Source organism: Lepus europaeus, chromosome 15, assembly GCF_033115175.1.
Source record: "Lepus europaeus isolate LE1 chromosome 15, mLepTim1.pri, whole genome shotgun sequence".
In the NCBI taxonomy this organism is placed as follows: domain Eukaryota; kingdom Metazoa; phylum Chordata; class Mammalia; order Lagomorpha; family Leporidae; genus Lepus; species Lepus europaeus.
In genome coordinates, this window is record NC_084841.1 from 60692977 (window position 1) to 60714453 (window position 21477).

The following is a 21477-nucleotide window of genomic DNA, read 5'->3' on the forward strand; positions in this document are numbered from 1 at the left end:
AAGGCTCAATTGTATGCAATAAGCCTTCTGGATGTTTCCTAAAGTTATGAAACCGTTTTAGGTAGTATTCTGGTAATCTTCAAAAAGTAAACCATTATATTAGATGTTATTACCATCTCAATGTATGAAAACACCATAAATATAAACACATTTTAAGCAGAAGACATCTTAAGTCATGCTGTTTTGATTTTATATTAAAAAAAAAAAACTGCAATAGAACTTCTCACCTTTAAAAGTTGCAGAGGAGTTTTGTAATAAAAATTTAGACTAATTTCTGTGATGCCTAGTAATTGAATAATTTAAACTTGAAAGGAGAACTAAAATTTTTGTAATAACCATCTGCTTTATATTATACAAGGAAGTATATATGTATATACACAAAAAGTGAACTCCCTTCATAAACAACTTCTAAACAAGTAAGTTCACAAAGAACTATGTAACAATTAGACTGCTGGCTGAAATCACATTTCAGTCCTTAGTTCTGAAGATTTTCTTCTACTGCCTTAGAAAAACTACAAATATCTAAGTTTATTATTCAGACTGTTGAGGGTAATTTTTGTTATAAATTTTTAAGTTACTCAATGTGAAAGGTTCTCCCATCTACCTCACTTCTCCTTTACGCTTTAGCAACCCAAATAACATTTTCTAACTACCAAGGGATAATATGTAAATTGTTTTTGGTATGTTGAAGAAAGTTTTGAAACTTGAAAATCCATTTGCTGTTAACAAGTATAAGCTTATACCATCAGTCTCCAGTGATTTTATATGAATAACTGTTTCTGTGTTGTGAACTCAAATTATATTCATACATGGAGTTGTCAGCTCAATCTTCAGGAGTAAAATATCAAAGTACTGTTTTTAAATCTCTTTAAGACATGAAAAATGGAAACATTAAGAACTTCCTGGATCTTAACAGAATCTTTAGTTATTTCCCTAATTGTGATATTAAATAGAAGTTTCTCATAAAATGTGTAAAACAGCATGACCGGTAGGTTTTACTCACTAGTTTCAGCCATTCTTTCACCTTATTAGCATTTATTGAGAAAACAAATGGCCAATTTTGAGAATGAAAGAATCTGTCTTACTTCTGACCCAATAACTAAATATAAAGGATGTAAGTGTTCAAGGTCTTACATGAATGGGAGAGTTTACTATTTTGCTTGCATTCAGATTTTAACTAATTAGGTCTTTCTAAAATAGTAACATCCCCAAATAAAGTACAATATGACATCACCTGACTGAAGACTTAAAGAACTTTAACATCAATCTTCTGTACCTCAGTAACATGAAAGTCATAATGTGTTTCACAGAAGGATCAAGAGCAAGCTGTTTTTAAAAACAATCTAGTCTCAAAATGCTCATCAACTTAAGTACAAATTTGTAATACCTCCAAATAGCAGGCCTGTTTTGAGATTGTCTTTAGAGTCAACAAATACCCATTTTCATTTTTAATTACCATGCAACAATTAATAGTTGAGAGGTATCTTTCCCCCAAATTTTTCTACTCAACACGAAGTACACATAACAGGCTAGCTTGCAACCAGTATTCACAGAAAAAACAAGAGTGGGCAAGATCAAAAGGCTAACTTACATCTCCAATTTGACTGAAGTTCTTGTAACTACAGTCTGAGGGCAACTTTACTCCTGCCATTTAGGTCTAAAATTGTGGGATTTTGCAGTTCTAAATCTACCAAAATATGGACAGCAAGGGTGTAAGCTAAAAAGGCAGGCAAGGCAGTAGGTTTTCTGACTTGGGGAAATCATCCCAAGAGTTATTTAAGAGAGGTGGATGAAAAGCTGGGGAAGTGGGGGATGGGAATGTAAATAAGATTCTAGAATGACAGCTGTGGCAGAAGTCTGAGGAAGGGAATTTAAGGGAAGTCCATTTGGACCAGCAGTTAAGAAAGAAACTTTATACTTCTGAAAGTACAGATGTTAACTTGAGTGGGCACAACAGTACAGTCTCCAGTTTAACTGACTTATTTCTAACAGGGACCAGATAGCCCAAGTTAAACTGTATCTCTAATATAATATAATATTGGGATGTTTACCTGATTAAATGTAAATGCATACTCTTTAAGCTTGTAAACATCTGTAAAAATGCAGAGAAAAAAAGAGCAAAGAAAGTTTGAATAATTAGTGCCTATATGCCACAATTAAATCCCTAGCAGTACTTTTAATATCAAATGTTATGTAAGAGAAACAAGATTTTGTGTATACCTTTCCACAGACAGTGAATTTAAGGAAGAAACTGCATGTGTGACTAAAATTACATGGCTAAAACCAAAATATCACCTTCATAAACTTTGACTTAAGTTTCTGATTTTGTGCTCTCATATACTTGAAGTTATGTTTATTCTAATTTATTGACACTTATTTTTGTTTAGGCATGCCTACATTTAAAAAAATCCTGATTATGATATTGAAGATAAAACTCCTAGGACCCTCAGCAAGTTTTACAATTAAAATCCTTATAATAAAGATTTCTGTGACCCTTACAGGTAATGGAAAGCCTAAACTTTCAGTTTTTTAGCTTGCATTTTTTGAAACATTAATGGTCAGATGTCCCACCACTAAACAATATATAATATGATCTGGTTTCCCAAAATTGAAACATGGTTAATAAAAATAAAAAATTGTATTTACACAAAACAGCCTGAAAATTTAAAAGAATTGTGAATTCTAGGTCCTAAAGTGAAGAGAAAAACTGCATCATAAACAAGTTCAAAGTGTAACTTTGGAAATTTTTGTCCTGTGCCCCATGCTGCTTATTACCCTATTTTAAAAACAACAATTATGTTACAAAGAAGGGGATTTGTCATCTGTACTTCTTCAGGTCAGCTTGGCTTTCTTCTTAGCAGGTCCTTTGTGCCCTTTGGCCTTTCTTCTTAAATTCCGCCTGTCTACCACAGGCACTTCCACCTCTATTTCTTCAGAACTGCTATCCACAGCTTTTTCTGCAGATTGTGTAAACTGATCCAATTGCTCAGAAGATGCTTCAGACTGCTCCTCAGACTGGTTTTTCTGTCCTGCATTCTGTGAAAATGGCACATCTTCAAGTTCTACCTCTATCAGAGAACTCTGGGGAAGAGCAGTAGATGTTTCCTGGGGCTCAGTTACCCCCTCCTCGCCCTGGTCTTCCAATGAGGAAGTGGTGTTGGGTGATAAATTCTCAGAGACCGGTTCTTCAGAAAATTCAGGTGTCACAGAGTTTGGAAAACCACTGTCTGATCGTTCTTCATTTGAGAGAGTAGCAACACTGTCTGAACTCCCAAAATGTGCTTTCTTTTTGGGAATGAGGGACAGTTTCTCTTCAGTGTGCCCCTTTTCATCAGATGGGCCTTGGTCTATCAACATATCTGAGTCAGTTATATGTGGAATCTGAAAATAACAAGTCAACAAATGAAATTTTATAATGTAGCATAAATTATTTTAGACACTATTTTCAATGACAATGAAATACAATTTAAAGAATTCAGTCATCATTACTTTTGTCAATTGTATGTACCATTCTAAACACACCCCAATTTCTTTAAAAGTGTCTCACATCATTTTGATACACTGAGTTCTTACTTTAAAGATATATAAAAGCAATTATTACCTCAAATACTACTTCAGGCACCTTAAACAGATTAAGGTTCTTGAAAATCATGGAAAACTTAAAAAGTTTTTCATTTCTTGGTGTTACTGGAGTCAGAACCAAGAATCCATTGGGACATGACACTGTCTCATCCCATTAAGTTTGACAATGGTTCTATTAGATGACAGGAAAGGACAACGGAGTTTTAATTCCCTTATTTAGGTGAGACACTAATTAAATAATGCTACACAATGGTTTTGTTAGCCTTCAATTAAAATATTCAAAAGTAACATTGTCTTTTAAAACACTCCATACCAGGGGCTGGTGTTTTGGTGCAGTGGGTTAAGCCACTGCTTTTTTCTTTTTTTCTTTTTTTTTTTTTTTTTTTTTTTTTTTTTTTTACAGGCAGAGTGGACAGTGAGAGAGAGAGACAGAGAGAAAGGTCTTCCTTTTGCCGTTGGTTCACCCTCCAATGGCCGCCGCGGTAGGTGCGCTGCAGCCTGCGCACTGCGCCAATCCGATGGCAGGAGCCAGGTGCTTCTCCTGGTCTCCCATGGGGTGCAGGGCCCAAGCACTTGGGCCATCCTCCACTGCACTCCCGGGCCACAGCAGAGAGCTGGCCTGGAAGAGGGGCAACCGGGACAGGATCGGTGCCCCGACCGGGACTAGAACCCGGTGTGCCGGCGCCGCAAGGTGGAGGATTAGCCTATTGAGCCGCGGCGCCGGCTAAGCCACTGCTTTTGCCACCGGCATCCCATGAGTGCCAGTTCGAGTCCCAGCTGCTCTGCTGCAGATCAAGCTCCCTACTAATGTGCCTGAGAATTCAGCAAAAGATGGTCTGAACCTGGGTCAGCAGTGAACCATTGGGTGGAAGATTCATTCATTTTTTTTGTCTCTATCTCTCCCCCTCTTTGTAATGCTGCCTTTCAAATAAATACATAAATCTTTTTTAAAATACCCCCTATCAAGATGTTTTTCTGTTAATCTAGTCTGCAGGTATAAAGCAAATCAAAATCATCGCATTGGTCATAGACTATGAACCCAAATATTTGGTAAATAAAGTTTTATCCATTTTTCTTTTTCTTTCTTTCTTTTTTTTTTTTTTTGACAGGCAGAGTGGACAGTGAGAGAGAGAGACAGAGAGAAAGGTCTTCCTTTGCTGTTGGTTCACCCTCCAATGGCCGCTGCGGCACCGCGCTGATCTGAAGGCAGGAGCCAGGTGCTTATCCTGCTCTTCCATGGGGTGCAGGGCCCAAGCACTTGGGCCATCCTCTACTGTACTCCCTGGCCACAAGTTTTATCCATTTTTCTAAGTATTTCTCTATGTCTATAACAATAAAACTCATTTTGCTACCATAAGTTAGATATGAATAAGGTTACAAAGATTTGAATTTATGGAATATTACTGATCCTATTTTCTTATATTAAATCTAGAATAAGAGTTAATTTTCCTGAAGGACTATACATGTTAATCTGGAAGAAGAAGAAAAAACATATATATCCCTCCACCTCAATATTACCAATATTTGTCTACTTTAATAAAAAATTTGGGGCCGGCCCTATGGTGCAGTAGGTTAAAGCCCTGGCCTGAAGCGCCGGCATCCCATATGGACGCCGGTTCTAGTCCCGGCTGCTCCACTTTTGATCCAGCTCTCTGCTATGGCTTGGGAAAAGCAGTAGAAGATGGCCCAAGTCCTTGGACCCCTGCACCCATGTGGGAGACCTGGAAGAAGCTCCTAGCTTCAGGCTTCGGATCAGCACAGCTCCGTTGTGGCCATCTGGGAAGTGAACCAGTGGATGGAAGACCTCTCTCTCTGTCTCTATCTCTCTCTGTAACTCTGTCTTTCAAATAAATAAAATAAATCTAAAAAAAAAAATAGGTTATTTCCTCCTTACCTTATCTGCTGCAACAGTCTCAGGGGGTTTTGAAGATTCAGTCACCAGTGGAACAAGATTTGTAGAATCTTCGCTGGAATTAAAAGACTGCAATTTCAATTCTTCATCTAAACCTTCACTAGTGGAGTCCTCCTCTTCAGTTACAAGTGAGGTCTTAAGGGCATCATCCATTATCTCACCATTCATAGGCTCTAATTCAGATTCCTACACCATGGAACAGTGGGGAGAAGTTAGGACATGATTAAAACTAAACTGCTATACAAGACTGATCCCTTCTCAGCCTGTTTGTCATCAACCAGTACTCACAATGAATTTAGAACATTATGATACAAATTACAGGGAGAGCATTGTGGCCCAATGGGTTAAGCTGCCACCTACAACACTGGCATCCCATGTAAGTGTCATTTTGAGCCTCAGCTGCTCTGCTTCTGATGCAGGTCCCTTCTAATGTACCTGGAAAAGCAGTGGAAGATGGCCCAAGTGCTTGGGCCCTGCCACCCACATGGAAGACCCAGAAAGGAGATCCAGACTCTTGGCTTTAGCTTGGCCTAGCCTGGGGCCACTGTGGCCATCTGGGGAGTAAACCAGAGGATGGAAGATCTCTGTCTTTTTTTAAAAACAAATCATAGGGGCCGGCGCCGTGGCTTAACGGGCTAATCCTCTGCCTTGCGGCACCAGCACACTGGGTTCTATTCCCGGTTGGGGCGCCGGATTCTATCCCGGTTGCCCCTCTTCCAGGCCAGCTCTCTGCTATGGCCTGGGAAGGCGGTGGAAGATGGCCCAAGTCTTTGGGCCCTGCACCCGCATGGGAGACCAGGAGAGGCACCTGGCTCCTGGCTTCGGGATCAGCGAGATGCACCGGCCGCAGCGGCCATTGGAGGGTGAACCAGCAGCAAAAAGGAAGACCTTTCTCTCTGTCTCTCTCTCTCACTATCCACTCTGCCTGTCAAAAGAAAAAAAAAAAAAAAACAAATCATAGGATATAAGTTAAACATTAGTCTTACTCAGGGAAAAGGGAAACTTATCAGGCAGGGTCAGCAAAATAAAAAAATCCATGAGTATCCCATATACAAGCTATTATTGAGAAATGGGCCAGGACCAGGATGCTCTGCAAATAACAAATAACAGACAGTAGTTCTGAACCTTAGGCAAAGACCCCGCCTCTTATTACATGTCCTTTTTAAAAGTTTGTTTAAATTTACTCTCATTTTATTTTAAAGGCAGATAGAAAGATCATCCAATCACTGATTCACTCTCCAATTGCCTGCAACAGCCAGGGCTGGGCCAGGCTGAAGTCGAGTCCAGAACTCAATCAGAGCCTCCCCTGTGTTAGAGGGATCCAAGCACCTGAGCTGCCTCCCAGGGTGTGCATCAGCAGGAAACAGGATCAGAAGCACAGGCAGAGGTCAAACCCAGGCATTCCAATATTGGATGTGGGTGTCGCAAGCTACATTGTAACCACTGTGCAGAATGCCAGCCCTTTGCTCAACCTTCTTATAGAGCAATCACAGGAGGAAGATTTTCAGTCAAAAGGTACAAGAGAGGATCCAGATTTGATGCAAATTCTTTACAATACACCAGCTCTTCAGCAACGGGAATCTTTGAGGCCTGTGGGAAGTTAGTTTACTTTGGCAGAAGGAGGAAGCAGTTACCATTCTCATGGAAAACTGAATTTAGGTGCTGCTTCTTGCTGGGAAAAGCCATTCCCAGTCAGCTAGCTCATTGTAGCCAATCCACGGACATTTCTGAATACTCCTGCTTACTGTATCACATTACTAAAATATGGCAATGAGATCTTATAATATCCTCCAATTTCTCAAACTCTTCTTCCAATGATTGTAAATTTACATCTATTCAATGTCAAATACTTATAATTAATCCTAGTGACATTTTAATAAAGAGGGAATTTCATTACTACTGTAAAAATTAGAAAACTGATGCATTTAAGTGTTCAGAAATAGATTTGGTTGGATTATATAGGGTATTGAAAGTATATGAAAGAATTTTCCAAAACAGATGTTAAGATCAGAGACTTGGGGCCCATGCTGTAGTGCGGTAGGCTAAGCTTCCACCTGCGGCTCCAGCATCCCATATGGGCACCAGTTTGTGTCCCAACTACTCCTCTTCTGATCCAGTTCCCTGCTAATGTTTCTGGGAGGGCAGCAGAGGATGGCCCAAGTGCTTGCAACCCTGCACTCAAGTGGGAGACCTGGGGGAAAGCTCCTGGCTCTAGATCAGCTCAGCTCCGGCCCTTGTGGCCATTTGGGGAGTGAACCAGCAGATGGAAGACCTATCTCTGTCTCTCCCTCTCTCTGTCTGTAGCTCTACTTCTCAAATAAATAAATAAAGTCTTAAAAAAAGATCAGAAACTTTAATTATATTTTTCTAAGATAAATATAATACAATTGCTTGGTAATTTTACTATTATAAAGAAAAGAAATATTAAGCCAGATGATATACAAAGTGAATTATACACAGAAGGAAATTACAGTAAAATTCATAAAAAAGAGCAATGTTAAAAGGAAGAAAATAAGAAAGATACAGTAGAAGCTTAAAATTCTGATGAATAGCTAACCAAAAGTGAGAAATGAGGGAACAGAAAAGGTTAGTCCTTCAAGTTTTAGGTTTGAGAACAGGATAAAAGAAACAAGAAAACAGAATCAGTACAGAAGTAATACAGTTTTTCCTAAATTTCATGTGATAGAAAAATTTATCTAAATAGAAATATTTAGCAGGCAAGTGATATGGGACTAGAGGAGGACAGGAACTAGCAGAAAAAGAGAAAACAAGGATAAATAGTTGAGGAGCTACAGAAATCAAACCAGAAGAGTTTACTGAGTCACAAGATGTTTGCCTATTTGTTTTCTAGTTTTTTTGTTTGTTTGTTTGTTTTTAAATGAGTTCAGATTCCTGGAATTTGTAGGATCCATTGTGATCAAAACATTATTTTGCTGAGGATTAGCATTGTGGCACAGCATATTAGGCTGCCACTTGAAAAGTCGGCATCCTGTATCAGACAGAGATGGTTTGAGTCCTAGCTGGTCTGCTTTCCACCCAGCTCCCTGCTAATGTGCCTTGGAGAACAGCAGATGATGGTTCAAGTACCTGGGTCCTTGCCTCCTACGGGGTAGACTCAGATGGAGTTCTTGGCTCCGAGCTTTGGCCTGGCCCAGTTGTTGCAGACAGCTGGAGAGTGAATCAGCAAATGGAAAATCTCATCTTTTCCCTTCTCCCTCTCCCTCTAAATCTGCCTTTCAAAGAAATAAACATTAAAAAAAAAGTTTTTTTTTTCTTCAGCACTGATTTGTATCCTGCTAACCAAAACAGGAGTAAAACTGAGGGCTTGCCAGACCTGAAGATATTCTAAGTAGGTGTTGTAGTGCAGGGAGTTAGGTTGCTTGGGATAACCACATCCCATATCAGAGTGCCTGGCATCAAGTTCCATTTCTGTTTTTGATCTAGTTCCTTGCTAATGCACCTGAGAGGCAGCAGATGATGGTTCAAGTACTTGGGTTCCTGTTCCCACACGGGAGATATGGCCCAGCTGTTGCAGGCATTTGTGGAACCAGCAAGTGGAAGATCTCTCTCTTCTCTCTCTCTCTCTCTCTCTCTCTCTCCCTCCCTCACCCCCATCCCCTCTCTTTTAAATAAATAAAACAGGACTGACTTCCACGATGGCTGAATAGCATATAGACACAATAACTTCAGCTACTCTGGAATATGAAAAGAACAAAGGAAGGATCATGTTTCCAGGAGTCCGACTGATGACATTTTCGGCAAAGAAATGAAAAAACAATGACGATTCCTTGAGACAAGAGGAGAGTAGAGACACCAATGCAGCCAGCCATGCAGCACATCGCCTGCTAGCTGTGAGCCACCATCTCATCATGTCAAAGCAGGAAGAAACTGCTGAGTGTCTTGCTGCCCACAGTTTTAGCCGAGAGGGAATTCCACAGTCACCCACTGACTTTTGCTTCAGCCTGGGAAGCTGACTAGGGTCTGAGCAACTGCCAGGCTTGGAGCAGAGAAGCTGCCTTGCTTCCTTCCCCTCCTCACTCCCACAGAGTGCCATGCTTGGCAGTGAAAACTCAGGTAGTGTGCCCCTGTTCTGCTCTGACCAGCTTCAGAATCAGCATCAGGAGACAACACCTCCTTAGAGAGAAGTGAAAGAAGTCTGCAGCAACCTGTGTCACTGCTGATACTGCTTGGAGAAGAACCCTGTGGTTCACACTGACTTTGAATCCAGCTTGGATTGCTAGCAGGGGGCAGGGTGCCCACCTAACCCCGTGAAGGGAGAGCACATTGCCTGCTTCCCATCCCCCAACAAGGGCTCCCAGCGACTAGCAGGGATGAGGCACCATCCTGATATGCTGAGTGCAGGCTGCCATAGCTCCTGCATGTTTAAGTAGGGGATCTTATCTGAGGGATAAATCCACGGTCCCTAGTGACTCCGAGTCTGGCCTGAAGAGTAGGCAGGGGCTGGATGCCCAAATAAGCAAGTGAGGCACTCCTCTTGCCTCATTCTATCATGTGCAACTGTACTCAAATACTCAAGGTAGAACAGAAGGCTCTGGAAACACCTCTGCTCTCCGTGGACAGAGCAGGCTTATGGGGCAAGGAGTGGATTCCCTGCTTTCTGTGCCTGTGGGAACCCTGTGCACTATGATTCTGGGAATTCTGTGACTGCATGATAGGGCATAGGATGTAGCTGAGTCTCTGAGCAATCACTGTATCTGGGTTCTGAGACAGAGTTCGCTGAATGCTTGGGGTGGGACATCACAGAGGGTTCTGTGCTCACACTGAGAACCACACAGATCATTTGTGATATTCAATTGCCTGTGTGTATGGGGTGTATAGGCACTGCAGGCTCTCACCTTGGCAGACAGGAGGTGAGGCAATGATTTCACCTCTGAAATAGAGATCTACCACACCCAATTTCGGTGTCACCCTGGACTCTTGTACCACTCCTGAGCACTGACTGGAGCTCCCTGGCCACGCCCAGCACATGCCTCTGAATATCCACTGAAGGAGCAGACACTCTACTAAGCCATAGTCACATATTTCAAAGATAAAAGGCATCAAAGGAGAAAACCAACAACTGGTTCCACAAATGCCAAAAGATAAACATAGAAATAGAAACAAGGAAGACAATATGACTCCCCCAAGGAAACACAACACTTCAATATTATAATGTGAAAACAGAGAGATAAATGAAATGCCTGAGAAGAAATTCAAAAGAATGACTGTAAGATTACTCAAAAACACTGAGATGCAACTTCATGAGTTAGATAAATCCATACATGACATGGATGAAAAATTTTGTCAAGAGAAAGATATACTGAAGAGAAATCAGTCTGATATATTAGAAATGAGGAATTCAGTATGTTAAATTAAAAAAAAAGAAGACAAAGAAAAATTAGAAAAACTGAAAACAGTGTTTGAGATTTATGGGCTACTATCAAATGACCTAACTTGGGGGTCTGAGGAGTTCTTGAAGGTACGGCAAGACAGAATAGATTAAAAGGTCTATTCACTGAAATAATTACAGAACACTTCCTTAATTTGGAAAAAGAAAGGGATATCCAAACACAAGAAGCACATAGAACTCCTAATAGACATGATCGGAAAAGATCTTCATTATTACACATTATACTCAAGTTTTAACAGTAAAATATAAAGAAAATGTGTACAAGAGAAATGCCGGATTAACTTCAGAGGATCTCCAATTAGAATAACAGCAGATTTCTCTTCAGAAACCCTACAGGCTAGTAGAAAATGGAGAGACATACTCTAAATTCTAAAAGAAAAAAAACCTGTCAACTCAGAATACTGTACCCTGCAAAGCTCTCATTTACAAATGAAGGTGAAATAAAGAGTTTCCAAAAAAAAAAAAAAAAAAAAAAGAGAGAGAGAAATTGACAGAATTTGTCACCACTTGTCCAGCCTTACAGATGATACTTAAGGACATGCTACACACAAAAACAAAGACAGCCATCATTATAAAAGAATGTGAAGGCAGAAAATCTAGTAAAACTAAAAGAGAAATCCAAAGCAAACAACAGGAATATTTATGGAAAAATGGCAGGACCAAGACATTATTTATCAACAATAACCTTGACCTGTAAGTGGCCTAAATTCTCCAGATAAAAGATACAGATTGGGGCAAGCACTGTGGCACAGTAGGTTAAGCCTCAGCATGCAGTGCCGGCATCCCACATAGGCACGATTCTAGTCCCGACTGTTCCTCCTCTGATCCAGCTCTCTGCTGTGGCCTGGGAAAGCACTTGGGCCTCTGCACCCACGTGGGAGACCCAGAAAAAGCTCCTGGTTCCTGGCTTCTGATCGGCTCAGCTTTGGCCATTGTGGCCATTTGGGAAGTGAACCAGTGGATGGAAGACCTTTCTCTCTGTCTATCCCTCTAACTGTAACTCTACCTCTCAAATAAAAAAAAAAATCTTCAAAAAAATAAATAAAACAAATGTTAATGATCTAAAGGGAGACATAGACTCCAATACAATAATAAAGGAGAACTTCAACATTCCACTTTCATCAATGGACAGATCAACTAGACAAAAAAATCCACAAAGAAACAACAGAGCTAATTCACACTACAGATCAAATGGACCTGATATCTACAGAACATTTCATCCCACAGCTACAGAATACACGTTCTATTCACCAGTGAATGAAACTTTCTCTAGGATACCACTAGGCTATAAAAGAAGTCTCAACAAATTCAAAAAAATTGGAATCATACCACGTGTCTTTTCTGACCACAATGGAATGAAGCTGGAAATTAACAACTTAACAACACTCTAGAAAATAGGCAGACAAAAGGAGACTGAACAAAACATGCTCCTGAAGAACAGTGAGGCACAGAAGAAATCAGCGGGAAATAAAAAAATTCCTGCAATGAATGAACATGAAAACACAAATATCAAAACTTACAGGATACAGAAAAAGCTGTATTGAGACAGAAGTTTAGGGGCCAGAGCCATGGCACTGAAAGTTAAGCCTCTGCCTGCAGTGCCAGCTTCCCATATGAGTGCCGGTTTAAGTCCTGGCTGCTCCAATTCCTATCCAGCTCCCTGCTAATGTGCCTGTGAAGGCAGCAGAGGATGGCCCAAGTGCTTGGGCCCCTGCATCCACGTGGGAGAACCAGAAGAAGCTTCCAGCATTTGCCAGGCCCAGTCCTAGCCATTGTGGACACCTGGGGAGTGAATCAGTAAATGGAAAATCTTTCTCTCTCTCTCTACCTGCCCCCTTTTCTCTCTGTATCTCTGCCTTTCAAATAAATAAATAAATCCTTTTTTAAAAAAGAGGGAAGTTTATAGTAATCAGTGTTTACATTAAGAAATTGGAAAGGCATTAAATAAACAATCTAACAGTGCATCTCAAGGGCCTGTAAAAACAGGAGCAGACCAAATCCAAAATTAATAAGAGGAAACAAATAATTAAATTAAAAAAGAAATAAAATTGAAACCTCAAAAAAGATATAAAAGATTAGTGAAATGAAGAACTGTTTAAAAAAAAAAATTGATATACCATTGTCCCAACTGACCAAAATAAAAAAAGACCCAAATTAAAAAAAAAAAAAAGCAAAAAAAGCAAAGATGAACAAGAGGATGTTACACAATGGATACCACAGAAATAAAAAGAATCATCAGGAATTATTACAAACATTTATATGCCAATAGAGTGGAAAATCCAGAATAGATAGATTTCTGGACACATACAATCTACCAAAACTTCCTATGTCACGAAGACATAGGAAACAGAAGTAGACCAATAACCAAGATGGGGATTGAATCAGTAATAAAGACCCTCCTGAAAAAGGAAAGCTGAGGACTGGAAGGCTTCACTGCTGAATTCTATCAAACTTTTAAAGAAGAATTAATTCCAATTCTTCTCAAACTATTCAAAAAAGTTGAAAGGGATGGAATCCCCCCCTACTCATTCTCTGAGTCTAGCATTACCTTAATTCCAAAACCAGAAAAATATACAACAAAGAAAGAGAACTACAGATCAATATGCCTGATGAATACAGATGCAAAAATCTTCAACAAAATACTAGCTAATCAAATCTAACAACACATCAGAAAGTTCATTTATTTGGACCAAGTGGGATTTTTCCCTAGGATGCAGTCATGGTTCAACATACCCAAATCAATAAATCTGATACATCACATTAACAAGTTTAAGAATGGAAACCATATGATTATCTCAATAGATGCAAAGGAAGCATTTAATAAAATATTATATCCTATCATGACAGAAACCTTAAGATTATTGGATATAGAAGAAACATTCCTTAACCAGTCAAGACAATATAGGACAAACCCGCAGCCAGCATCATATTGATGGGAAAATGTTGGAAGCATTTCCACTAAGATCCAGAACCAGTCAAGGATGCCCACTCACCACTGCTATTCAATATAGCTCTGGATGTTTTAGCCAGAGCCATTAGGCAAGAAAAAGAAATCAAAGGGAAACAAAATGGAAAGGAAAAGTCAAATTATCCCACTTTGCAGATCATATATAAAAGAAAACCAAAAGATTCCACTAAGAGACTACTGGAACTTATAAGAGAGTTTGATAAACTGGCAGGATATAAAATCAATACACAAAAATGAATAGCCTTTGTATACATGGGCAATGTCATAGCTGAGAAAGAACTTATAAGATCAGCATGATTCACAATAGCTACCAAAAAATGTAAGTACCTTAGTGGCTGGCACTAAGGTGTAGTGGGCTAAATAAACTTCTGTCTGCAGCATCAGCATCCCATATTGGCACTAGTTCATGTCCCGGCTACTCCTCTTCAGATCCAGCTCTCTGCTGTGGCCTGGAAAAGCACTGGAGGACAGCCCAAAGTACTTAGACCTCTGTATCCATATGGGACACCCAGAAGAAGCTCCTGGGTCTGGCTTTGGATCAGCCAAACTCTGGCTATTTTGGCCATTTGTGGAGTGAACCAGCAGATGGAAGAACTTTCTGTCTGTCTCTCTCTGTCTCTCTGTAGCTCAAATAAATGGATGGATCTTTAAAAAAAAATTAAATACTTTGGAATAAATCTGATTAAGGATGTGAAAGATCTATAATGAAAATTACAAAACATTACAGAGAGAAATAGAAGAAAACAAAAAAAATTGAAAAATCTTCTCTGTTCAAGGATTGGGAGAATTAATAACATCAAAATATTCATACTACCTAAAGCAATTTACAGATTCAATGCAGTGGCAATCAAAATACCAAATAATATCAAAATACTACAGAAAAAAAATGATGCTAAAATTCATACGGAAACACAAGACACCTAGAATAGCTAAAGCATTCCTAAACAACAAAAACAAAGCTGGAGGCATCACAGTACCAGATTTCAAGACATACTACAGGGCAGTTTTAATCAAAACAATGGAGTACTGGCATAAATATAGACATGCAGAACAATGGAACAGAACGGAAACCCCAGAAATTAATCCATGAATGTATAACCGACTAATCTTTGAAAATGAATTAAAATAAATCCCTGGAGAAAGGGCAGTCTCTTAAACAAATGGTGCTGGGAAAATTGGTTCTTCTCATGCAGAAGTATGAAACAAGACTCCTACCTTACACCTTATACAAAAATCAACACAAAATAGATCAAAGACCTAAATCTATGACCTGAGACCATCAAATTTCTAGAGGAAAACATCAGAGAAACTCTGCAAGACCCTGGCATAGGCACAGATTGGAAATGACCCCAGAGGAACAGGCAATGAAAACAAAAATAGACAAATGGGATTACATCAAGCTGAGAAGTTTCAGCACTGCAAAGGAGGCACTAATCAAAGTTAAGAGGAAACTGAAGGAATGGGAGAAAATATTTGCAAACAATGCAACTGATAGACATTTAATATCCAGAATCTATAAAGAGCTCAAGAAACTACACAACAAAACAATCCAGTTAAGAAATCAGCAAAAGAACTTGAACAGGCATTTTTCAAAGGATGAAATTCCAATAGCCAACAGAGACATAAAAAAATTCTCCACATCACTAGCCATCAGGAAAAAATAAGTTTATTTTGATGCCAAATTTTTGAGACTCTTTATACTTGTATTTCTAATACAGAAGGCTGATTCTTTGCACATTTCACTTTTTTTCCAGAGTTATTTGTATTTTCCTTGTTTCATTACATTCTAAAAGAGGTAATGGTCAAAATTACTTATCAATAAATGATCAATAATCAATAAAAAACAAGTAAATAAATAAATAAAACCAAAAAAGGCATTCTAATTGCCTCTATAAGTTCATATAAGTTGGGTACTTTTTAAGAGTGTCTGATTTTGGGGCCGGTGCCGCGGCTCACTAGGCTAATCCTCCGCCTTGCAGCGCCGGCACACCGGGTTCTAGTCCCAGTTGGGGCGCCGGATTCTGTCCCGGCTGCCCCTCTTCCAGGCCAGCTCTCTGCTGTGGCCAGAGAGTGCAGTGGAGGATGGCCCAAGTGCTTGGGCCTTGCACCCCATGGGAAACCAGGAGAGGCACCTGGCTCCTGCCATTGGATCAGCGCGGTGCGCCGGCCGCAGTGTGCCAGCCGCGGCAGCCATTGGAGGGTGAACCAACGGCAAAAGGAAGACCTTTCTCTCTGTCCACTCTGTCAAAAAAAAAAAAAAAGTGACTGATTCTACAAATTAATTCATATTTTAAATACATTGAGTTATCCTACTATTCAAACCTATTTTATCTTCAGTATGAGTTAGTTTGAAATATAAAATCAGTATTATATGTGTAACTTAATCCTCTCCTGAGTGCTAGTGCCTGATTTTGCTTAATACAGATTTTTTTAAATTAACAAATAGAAGCTAACTTTTCTTTCTTTCTTTTTGTTAAAAGACTAATTTATTTGAAAGAGTTACAGAGAGAGAGGGAGAGACACAAAGAGAGAGATCTTTCATCTGCTGGCTCACTCCTCAGATGTTCACAACATCCAGGGCCAGGCCAAAGCCAGGAGCCAGGAGCTTCCTTCAGGTCTCCCACATGGGTGCAGGGGCCCAAACACTTGGGCCATTTTCTGCTGCTTTTCCCAGGCCATAGCAGAGAGCTGGATCAAAAGTGAAGCAGCCGGAATACAAATTGGTGCCTGTATAGTATGCCGGCATCTCAGGAAGCAGCTTCATCCCCTATACCATAATGCTGGCCCCTAATATATGTTTTATTTATTTATTATTTATTTATGTTTTGGACAGGCAGAGTTAGACAATGAGAGAGAGACAGACAGAGAGAAAGGTCTTCCTTTTTCCGTTGGTTCAGGCCCCAAGTGGCTGCTATGGCTGGCACATTGCAGCTGGTGCGCTGCGCTGATCCGAAGCCAGGAGCCAGGCGCTTCCTCCTGGTCTCCCATGTGGGTGCAGGGCCCAAGCACCTGGGCCATCCTCCACTGCCCTCCTGGGCCACAGCAGAGAGCTGGACTGGAAGAGGAACAGCTGGGACAGAATCCGGCGCCCCAACCTGGTCTAGAACCCGGGGTGCCGGCACCGCAGGTGGAGGATTAGCCTAATGAGCCGCGGTGCCAGCCCCTAATATATGCTTTTAAACACTAAAGATAATTTCTACTAAGACTCTAAAATATTTATTTTAAAAAATAGATATTAAATGAAAAAGATTTAATTTACTCTTATGCACTGTCACTTATACAAGACTTCATACCTTTTCACCATCTTGCTTCTCCAGGCGTGGCTGGGTTTCCAGCACTGGCCTGGCATCTTTATCGCTGCTTTCATCCTCAAATTCAATCACTCTCTGCTCTGGTTCTTCTTCCAGGAATTCTTCTGAGCTCTCTGATGTGCGTGCAGAAGCGTCCAATCTAGAAAACAAAATATTCTTATTTGTTTTATTAAGGATACATATAAATGTTCAGGAATTCTTTAAAATAATTTTTAAATTTATTTTTATCTGTGTGAAAGGCAGAAAGAGAGGCAGGGAAGGAGAGGGAGAGTGCATTTGGACTATGAACCAGTGAAAGGAATTCTTTCTTAATAAAGTGATATTTTAGGGTGGGCATTTGGTGTAGTGATTAAGACACCAGAGTGCTTGGGTTCCAGTTCCTGCTCCGTTTCCAATCCATCTTCCTGTTAATAACCTGGGAAGCAGCAGGTTCTCAGTACCCTATTTACTTGGGTCCCTGCCAGCCACATGTGGGACCTGGACAGAGTTCCAGGCTTTTGGTTTCAGGCTGCCCCACCTCCAGCTGTTAGAGACATTTGGGTATTAAACTACTACATGGAAGATCTCTTTGTCTACTTTTCAAATAAAGTGAAAATAAATTTAAAAGCATTTTTTAAAGTATCAATTTAGAGAATCAAATAAGTTGATTTAAAAAACTCAGTAACTTCAGATTTCATAGGTTCAAAGCCAATTTTTTCATCCTCTTACATTCTCTTTCCCACCTTGTTCTCTAGTTCAGTTATTGACATCATTATCTCTCAATGCTACAAACCAGGCCCTTCTTTTATCTACATTTTGTTTGATCCTTTTCTGTTAGAATGAATATATATCCCAGTCTCAGTTTACAGCTTTTGCCAACAGCTATGAACACTGGCATCATTATTAATAATGCGCTTTCCATCCTCAAAAACTCCAGGTTGGACAATAAATTATTTTTGTCTCTAAAATGCCTTTCAAATAAACCTCTAATTTTCTATTCCTATTTTCATAGCCCTGCTATGAATTTTCTTTGTACTGCTGTAACTTTTTCTCACCTTATCTTCATATTTTTAGTGCATTCCTTTCTTTCTTTTCTTTTATTGAAAATCAGAGAGAAAAAGCAAGAATGCATAAGCTCCCCACTGGTTCACTTCCCACTTCCCAAAAGTCCACTGGGAGCTGCAAACTCAATCTGGGTCTCCTACGTGGATGGCAGGAACCTAGTCATATGGGCAATCACTACTGCCTCCAGGAATGCACTAGCAGGAACTAGAGCTGGTAATCAAATCTAGGTACTCCAGTGTGGGATGTTTACATCCCAACCAGCATCTTAGCTATCAGGTCAAATACACCCCATCCTATAACACCCTCCCCTGTTCCACCTCTATGCCCATCCATGCTTCATTAAGGTTTTCAAGCTGTCTCCACTAACTACACCACACACACACACACACACACATATATGCGACAGCCCAGCTCAAAAACTTCTGATGTTTTTCTGTAACTCACCTCAATTCAAGATCTAACATAAATAGCCTTTTACATTTTTATTTTCTACTAGATGCTACTACCACTTACCTTATATATCAGTTATCCTTATAAACATTCCTCTTAATTTCATCCCACAGCACTACAGCTGTACTAATATAGAAGCCACAAGATGCATATTTTAATCTTATTTCACCCTATTTCATATTTAAACTAAGTAAATCAAATCAAATAAAAATTTCACTTCTTCATGTTCAATAGCACACTTCAAATGCTTGGTGGGCACACTGGATAGTGGCTACCAGACTGGCACTGTGAAATACAGAACACATCCACTATTACACAAAACTCTACTGGACAGCCAGGTTAGTTCAGGGGTCAGCAAAGTTTTCAACCAGGCTTTGTGACCCAGACAATCTGTGTCCCAACTACTCAACTTTGCCATTGTACTACAAAAACAATAACAACAAAAAATTTACATAAACCTGGTACCAGTGTTGTGGCACAGTGGGTTGTTAAGCCACAGCTGGTGATGCTAGCATCCCATATAGGCATGCCAATGGAGTCCCTGGCTGCTGCATTTTCAATCCAGCTCTCTGCTAATTTAATGCCTGGGAAAGCAACAGGTGACAGCTAAAGTATTTGGGCCCCTGCCACCAACATGGCAGAGGAGGATGGAGTTCTAGGCTCCTGGTTTTAGCCTGGACCAGTCCTGGCTGTTGTGGCCATGTGAGAAATGAACCAACAGACCAAACAATCTGTCTCTCCCTTTCTCTCATTTGAATAAATAAATCTTTTTAAACACACACACACACACACACATACACATAAACCTAAAGAGCACAGATGTCTTACAATAGATATTATTTGCAAAAACTGGTGGCAGGCCAGATGTGGCTTGTAATCCATAGTTGGTGGTCTAGAAAGTCTTCTCCAGTTCTGCTTGTTGAATTTCAACTTTTTTGAAGCCCTGACCCGAATGCCAAATTTCTCCATTCCTTCTCTCTCCTCTGCACTGGCAGCATTCTGCACTTCTACTGTACTACCACAATCTGACAGACGGCAGTGTTCTTCACTGTGAATATGTCTGTTTTTACCACTAGGTGGCTGATTTTCAAAGGACAAGAATGATGCTTTGCTTTTCTGAGTGTCTGAGGAAGCATTCAAGCACTTAACCTGTTATTGTTCTATTTATGAAAAACAAAATTCCAAAAGAATTCAGGGATGTTATTTTCCTTCTAAAAAGGATACTACATCAAAATACCACTCAGTGAGACAACCCACAGCTATTAATGGTTATTCTTTTTATAATTTGCTAGATGTAAATATTTATTCTTATTAACTATTACCATTATGAATTCTCTACAAAAATTATTTATATATTATCAAAATTTAAAATTACTTAATGAAAATAGTATAGCTGCAGAATCTTTGAGTAAAATAATTTGACAGATAAAAATGGCAAAACTGTGAATTAACTAAATGATTGTCTCAGGAACAGTTGGGAAATTAGGGAAAAAAGTCTGATTTTGTTGAAAAATTTAAAATCGATCTTCAAAATTCAAAGTAAGACAGAGGATAAAGTTTTGACCCACATATTCTGTTGATTTAATTGATTACAAAGTTCCTGGAGGAACTGACCGAAGTACTAATGGTATTACTAATTGATAACTTCTTTCCAACGGCTCAGAAAAATGAATGTTATCAAGTAAAATTGAGGTCTTTAAGCACTGACTAAACCCTCAGCATTACTACAAACTACATTACCAAATTCAAAATTGGCAATGATGACTCACATGGGATAACATAATCAGTAGAATATTTTAGCAGATTTTCAAATGACACATTAAATAGCTTATCTCACCCTTATATTAGCAATTGATCACTATAACTCTATCAAAGTTAACATAACTGGTAAGCATAATCAATAATGCTGGAGAATAATTCAAACATAAATTTTTTTTTTTTTTGACAGGCAGAGTGGACAGTGAGAGAGAGACAGAGAGAAAGGTCTTCCTTTTTGCCCTTGGTTCACCCTCCAATGGCCGCCGCGGTAGCGCGCTGCGACCGGCACACCACGCTGATCCAATGGCAGGAGCCAGGTGCTTATCCTGGTCTCCCATGGGATGCAGGGCCCAAGCACTTGGGCCATCCTCCACTGCACTCCCTGGCCACAGCAGAGAGCTGGCCTGGAAGAGGGGCAACCGGGACAGGATCGGTGCCCCGACCGGGACTAGAACCCAGTGTGCCGGCGCCGCAAGGCGGAGGATTAGCCTAGTGAGCCGCAGCGCCGGCCTAAACATAAATTTCTACATCAAAGTCATTCACTATACAAACAATGACACAATAGCTTCTACCTTAAATACTAAGTAATAATAATATAATAATAATAATATAAAAGAAGAAACAAAATAGGTAAGTAAAACAGACAACATTTTACTTGTTTATTGAAGCTGTAGGTAAAGTCTGAGGAGTCTTTTCATCTTCACCTAGCGAACTAGTCAATTCAGAATCCTGAAACCGTTTCCCAATCTTGGGCCGCTTCAGATGACTACTCCGAGTACGTGTGGAAACAGATGTTTTATCATGACCTGAGGGAAAACAACACACTGCATTTAATTATGTATTTAAAGGACCACCAATTATAATCCACAGAAATGCAAGAACAATGCTAGTTTAGCCACTACCCCACCCCCCTGCATTATAAAGGTTTGCCCTTGCCTCACTTAGTCAATTTAAGAAAACAAAGTCAGCATCGTTTTCTAAATACCAAATGTAGATATTATTATCCCTATTTTTACGAGTAAGAAAAAGAGGTACAACAACT

General features: G+C 39.8%; 1 protein-coding gene across 1 annotated transcript in view; it reads right to left on the bottom strand.

Annotated features, from left to right (window-relative positions):
- Nucleotides 1–2780: 2780 nt before the first annotated feature.
- Nucleotides 2781–21477, bottom strand: part of FAM169A (family with sequence similarity 169 member A) — an 85217-nt gene continuing 66520 nt past the window's right edge. Inside the window, exons 10-13 of the mRNA XM_062212047.1 lie at nucleotides 21091–21241; nucleotides 17166–17322; nucleotides 5477–5680; nucleotides 2781–3381 (exon numbers count right to left, since the gene is read on the bottom strand). Coding sequence (XP_062068031.1) covers nucleotides 2833–3381; nucleotides 5477–5680; nucleotides 17166–17322; nucleotides 21091–21241 — 1061 coding nt within the window. The 3' untranslated portion in view covers nucleotides 2781–2832. The remainder of the gene's footprint in view (nucleotides 3382–5476; nucleotides 5681–17165; nucleotides 17323–21090; nucleotides 21242–21477) is intronic.